At 49.9% G+C, this 5686-nt stretch overlaps 3 protein-coding genes across 3 annotated transcripts; all 3 read right to left on the bottom strand.

Moving 5' to 3' along the window:
- Window positions 1-503: 503 nt before the first annotated feature.
- On the bottom strand, window positions 504-1808 carry GLOTRDRAFT_50641 (ribonuclease H-like protein; the record flags this gene model as incomplete). The annotated part of the gene is made up of 1 exon (XM_007872982.1): window positions 504-1808. The coding sequence occupies one exon, from the start codon at window positions 1806-1808 to the stop codon at window positions 504-506; it is 1305 nt and encodes a 434-aa protein (XP_007871173.1).
- Window positions 1809-2613: 805 nt separating this feature from the next.
- GLOTRDRAFT_20464 (uncharacterized protein) lies at window positions 2614-3204 on the bottom strand (the record flags this gene model as incomplete). Its single annotated transcript, XM_007872979.1, has 1 exon — window positions 2614-3204. A coding segment is annotated over one exon (591 nt), but the record flags the coding sequence as incomplete, so codon positions are not given.
- Window positions 3205-4290: 1086 nt separating this feature from the next.
- Window positions 4291-5109, bottom strand: GLOTRDRAFT_20058 (uncharacterized protein; the record flags this gene model as incomplete). Its single annotated transcript, XM_007872978.1, has 1 exon — window positions 4291-5109. A coding segment is annotated over one exon (819 nt), but the record flags the coding sequence as incomplete, so codon positions are not given.
- Window positions 5110-5686: the final 577 nt, after the last annotated feature.

The following is a 5686-nucleotide window of genomic DNA, read 5'->3' as shown; positions in this document are numbered from 1 at the left end:
CAAAAATTCGTGACGTACGGACATCTCTTCTCTACAATCGATACCTTTGAGCTACAAATTAGCTGACAACTTCGAAGACGGGCTATGATCGTGCTCGGCATGGTCTTTCAGGAGTCAGTGATCACCACTTTCTATTAACACTCCTATATCGAGTACCAGATGCTGTTGACGTCGTGGCCAGATAATCTTTGAGATTCATGGTCGTAGTGATCGACGTCCGGGGTACGTATACGTGCTCAGGTGAAGTACATGCTCGACAGGAAGGGGCGCGAGTAAGAGGCGCGATGAAAGCTCTCAACGAGGTCAACGTTTTTTTTTTTTTTTTTTTTTTTTTTTTGGACAAGCGGTATTACCACCCAGCAACTGACTATTGGTACAGCCCCGGGAGGTACGCTGTAGCGGGCGATGCGGTGCACCGTCCGGCCCGAGGTAAAATGCATTTACGCACCCCCAGTGGTTACTGGGGAGTGTGGGACTCGAGAAATGCCTGGTGTCTCCGTTAACTAGGAGGCCTGGACAGTTCTAATACCCACTAAAACCTCATCATTCATCATCCAATCCTTTGGGAGTTGTTGTTCGCCCCGGAGTGTGCCTTTCCAGGTATTGGCAACGGTTTGTTCAAATTTAGGTTTTCTAGTTAGTTTTGCTGCTGTAACCCGGTCTGTTGTAAGGCGTCTGTTGATAGCATTTGTCCATCTAGTATTTATTGCAGCGAGGGAGTGGGTGTTGCCTTGTATCACTCTCTGGCATCTTAGTGTCCATATGAGGTACGCGGATTCCGAGACGAGGATTTGGAGGAGCCGGGATGCTCCCGCTCGTTGCTGCTTAATCTCGCCGCCGTCTGACTCGCTTCCCGGCATGTGTGTGGCGGCCGGGGGGAGAGTCAATTTCCCACTGCCAAGGATCGCTCCAAAGGGGAGGTTTGACCATTCACCATGGGCTCGGGGCCATAGTTGTTTTGCGAGTTTCCAGATTAGTGCCCTTTCTGGTGTATCACACTCTAACCAGATGTGTTCCATGGATTCTGTGGTGTCTTTGCAGAAGGGGCAGATCGCACGGTATTGATACCCATCTATAGGAGTCCAGTAATCCCCCACCTTTTGTGTGCGATGCAAGGCTTTGTGAGTGAATTGTCGGACTTCTGCTCTCAGGTTTTTGTTATGCCACGAGAGCCAGATTTGCTGATCCGTTTCCAGGCTGTGTGTAACTTCTTCGAGCCCATAGCGGGTTCTGTCAAGATTGATCACTGCTCCCTGGCGTGGGGTCACTGTCAGTGCGCGCCTCGCGCGCACTCCCCGGTAAGCTATCGCTTGGGTGAGGCAAGACAGTTTCGCTCCCTGTATTGTGAAATTTGTTGGGACTGTCAGATCAATTTGGTCCGCGGCATCTTTTTCCGACCCTTGTTTTGCTAAGGCATCGGCGGCTTCGTTTCCAGGGTTGTTGTCGTGTCCTTTCACCCATTGGAAGGACGTTCTGGCTGAACGACGGCGGAGTTGGTATGCTGCAGCCTGGAAGAATTGGCTGTTTGCCACTCCAAGCCAACCTATGTCTTCCCAGTGCCCCAGGTGTTTGGTGAGCCCATCTATTACATACATGGAGTCTGTTGCAATGGTGATCGGGACAAATGGAGGAATATCCTGTAGGGCGGCAATGACCGCCACGAGTTCTCCCACTTGGTTTGATTGCAGTGGGCCTGGGACTCGAATAGCTCGGTTGTTAGGGTGATCCGGTTTGATGTAGATCCCGCTTCCTGCACGTGCGGTGAGTTTTCCATTGTCCTCACAGGAGCCATCGGTGTAAACCGTCATGTGTTCATTTTCTAGGCTCACACCCGCTACTGGGTATTGCAGGCGGTAGGGAGGGCTTATTCCTTGCGCTGTGGAGCTGGAGAAGACCCTGAAGCACTCCACAAGGCTGTTCTTGAGGGTGAGTGATGGATCAAATGTGATTCCCCCTTTGTCTAACCGGGCTTGCCGATTTTTCTCAAGTCTGTGGTGTGTCAAGGTGAGATCATCTGCCGGCGGGTTGTGGGAGGGGTTTGTCATAGGGGAGAGTGAGTCCAGGATATGCTTGGCCTGTAGTGTGCATTTGTGTGGGTTTTCGCACCCATTACCCCTGTCAGCTACACAGCAGGTGCACCGACAGGAGCGGCGAGGCTGGTGCGTTCCCGGGGGGGGAGGTATTTCATGTAGTCTGTTCGCTATGCGGATGAGGTCACTGACTCAAAGAGTATCGTGCATGTGTAGCAGGCACCTGAAGCTGGGGGCGCGATAAGTTTTTGGGCGGGCACCCAGGTGGTAGAAGGCTGGGAGTTGTTGTTTGAGTGCTTTTGAGAGCTTAGGGGGGGGCGAAGGCAATGTTGTGTTTCTGAGCAATACGTAGCATCATGATTATATCGTCGGGGAGGGTGCGTGATCGTTGTCCCTGTGTTGGGACATCCCAGGTCTGGAGGAATGTGTTCAGGCGTGCCGTATCTGGGATGCCCTCAGGTGCAAGATGGTTTATTAGGACATCTGTCACAAATGCCCATGCTGGTCGATCTTCTGTGAAGTCAAGGTACGCTCGCAGCCACGTCAGTTGTATTGCATCATTGCGGGACTTAATGTCCAGGAGGTTTATGCCTCCTTCCTCCATTCTTAGGTACAGACGTTCAAGTGCAAGCGGTGGTTGAGGTGCGTCTTCCCAGATGAAGTTGCGGATCAGTTTGACCAGGCTATCGATGATTGGATCTGGCATGCCTTGTACTTTGGTGAGGTACTGGGTCATGCCTCCCGCCATGTGTTGCACCATGTGCCTTTTGCTATTCAGTGTAGGGTGACCCTTCTGTAGGCGCTTGAAGGCTCTGTTAACTTTGTCAAGTGTGCGTTCCCAGGGCACGACAGGGTTCGCCTTATTACCTATCCAGGCACCTAGGGAGCGTATAGTCTCGCCGTCCTTGACAACGTGAATGCTCTCAGGCAGTGGTGCATCATCCTGGTGTAGTTTCCTGGAGACAATGACATTCGTGCGGTGTTCTTCATTGCCAATTGGTAGGATTTCTGTTTTCTCAGTGTTGAATTTTGCCCCTGACGCCTTGCACCAGATTGTGAGGATGTCCTGAAGATCTTCGAGGCGGTCCGTAGTCGGGAGGTATATTGTTGCATCGTCGGCGAAGAGAGTAATGAGGATTTTGTCTGCTACACCCGGGATATGGTAACCTGACAGTTTTGGGGAGTTTCGGAGCATACAGGCTAGGGGTTCGATGGCCAGGTCAAATAGCAGGCAAGAAAGGGGGTCGCCTTGTCGCACCCCACGTGTGATGCGGAACGGTGCACTTAGGACACCATTTATTATTACTTGTGTGTGCGCATTGGAGTAGAGTGATTGTACAGTTTGGATGAACATGTCAGGCAGGCGGAATGCCTTTAGCACTCCCCATAGATAGCGATGATCGACTTTGTCATAGGCTTTCTCTTGATCAAGAGCAATGATGGCCCCATTAGATTCTGTGGCTTCGGCGAAGTCGATCATGACTTTAGACAGTCGGACATGATTAAAAATTGACCTGCCAGGTACAAAGCCCGCTTGGTCTCTATGTATGAGCTGAGGGGCTGGATCTGCTAGTTGGAGAGCAAGAGCCTTGGTTAGGATCTTATAGTCTGAGTTCAGTAGAGTGATGGGCCGGTAGTTTGCTATTTCGTCTCTATTTTTCTTCTTGAAAATGGGGCACATCCAGCCCAGTGTGAAGGATGTCTTTTCATCTACACCATATAGTTGTATGTTGTTAAAGACATTTGTCATGACTTTAACTACATTAAAAGACTCTTCTCCTGCTTTCTCAGCGGCTATGTGTCGTTCGTGTAGGAGTTTCCAGAGTTCATAAGGGATCCCATCCATGCCTGTTGCTGTGCCAGCTTTTGACATGTCTAATGCCTTCTGGATGTGAACGGTCTTGAGTCGGTTTGCTAAGTCATTCTGTGTTGGGGCTGTGTATTTTTGATCCTCTGGGATGGAGGAAAGGACTTCTTCCTGTATATTTTGAAGTTCAGCCTCACAGATGGGGTATTCTTGAGCCGTCTGTAGTTTGTCGTGATGTTGGGCTGCAATCTCTGCCATCTCATCGGAGCATGTGGCAAAGGACAGTTGTTGAGTTGCAGGATTTCGGAGTCTGGGTATTACATCCCTAGGTTTCTTCTCACTATATACCTTTGACAGGTATTTGCTGGGTGTTTCTCCTTTTGAGGCCCACATTGCTTGCCCATATGACTGGGCCTTCAGATATCGCTTTTTCTCCAGGTGTGTGAGTTCGCTTTGGAGGAAGGCCGCATTTGAGCGCACCTCTTCTGCAGTGTCCATATCTGTCCTGTTAGTTGTGCGGGATATGTCTTTCTTCAGCTGGGTGATGCGGCGGTTTATTTTTGCTAGCGTGACCTTTGCATGCCTCTTGCAGATTTGTGTAATCTGGGTTTTGTAATCTTCCCAGAGGATCTGTGCATTGTGTCCATTATTGCGTGCTAATGTGACACTCTGGAGTTTCTCCTGAAGTGTCATGCCGAGCTCTATTGCCTCCGCCAGTAGGTCACTGTCATGGAGAAGTCCCAGTGGCCAAGTCCAGCGGCCTGGCCCAATGTAGGTTGCATTGGTTGGCGAGAAGCGTAGCGAGAGCATGCTGTGGTCACTTGGGATCTCTGAGGGTCCTTTTGTCCAGTCCCGGATATTTGGGAGGTGGGGGATACGTGTGTATATTCGGTCTATGCATGAGAAGTGGTGTGAGCTGCTGGTGTATGTGTACGCTCTTTCTGTGGGGTTATCATGTCTCCAACCGTCGACCAGTCCGAAGTGTAATCGGAACGCACGTAGTGCATTTGTAGCACCAGTCGGGTCCAGGCGCGGTGGTGAGCAGTCGAGGGCTTCCTCAACTATGTTAAAGTCTCCCACCATAAAGTCAACTTGGGGATTTCCGGCTTGTATTAGAGCAGTAGTTACTTTGTCCCAGAAATCTGGGTGTTCTCCATAGTCATTGGGTGCATAGATGTTGAGTAGAGTGAATCTTTCTGAGTTGTGCCACTTGGTGGTGAGCAGAAGGGCTCGCCCTGGTATGAGTTCAGTGCTCTTTATATTTGTGGTCTGTTATTTCTCGGTTCAGGACGAAAGCCACTCCGGTGATATGCACTGACACACAACAATCACCAAGGACCAAAGGAAATAAACCTAAACCCCGTGATATGGGTGAAGGCGGTCCGAGACAACTGAAGGGTATTTAATAGTTCGAGGGGGAAAGGAGGAGTAAGACGCCGTAGGGTAGTCCGTAGGAAGACCTAGAAAAATAAAACAAAACCTTGACGCCTGAAACAAACACTAAGGGACGCTCCGGAGTATTTATCTCCGGAAAGTCGCAGACAAAGTCGCAAACCACGAAACCGAGTGTAGGTTCGGGCCCACGGGAGTAGAAATTGCTAGAGAAACTTGGTTAATTTTATTTCGCTATGTGAGACTCACCGGAGCTAATTGGATCGATGGCGGAGATAATTCACTCGACGAGTCAGGCCTATTGGCAAAGCTAAGATCGGTTATAATTCGCTAAGTTCGACGCTTTCGAACTTCTCGGGTCGCTGAGATCGTAACTCTAATTCTCTGAGATGGTGAAGTCGAAACTTGTTTTTCTGTATGCTACTTTGTACAATTTATACTACAGGAATGGCTTTGC

The sequence above is a fragment of the Gloeophyllum trabeum genome, assembly GCF_000344685.1.
Source record: "Gloeophyllum trabeum ATCC 11539 unplaced genomic scaffold GLOTRscaffold_00022, whole genome shotgun sequence".
Lineage (NCBI taxonomy): Eukaryota > Fungi > Basidiomycota > Agaricomycetes > Gloeophyllales > Gloeophyllaceae > Gloeophyllum > Gloeophyllum trabeum.
This window is presented reverse-complemented; position numbering and strand designations above follow the sequence as displayed.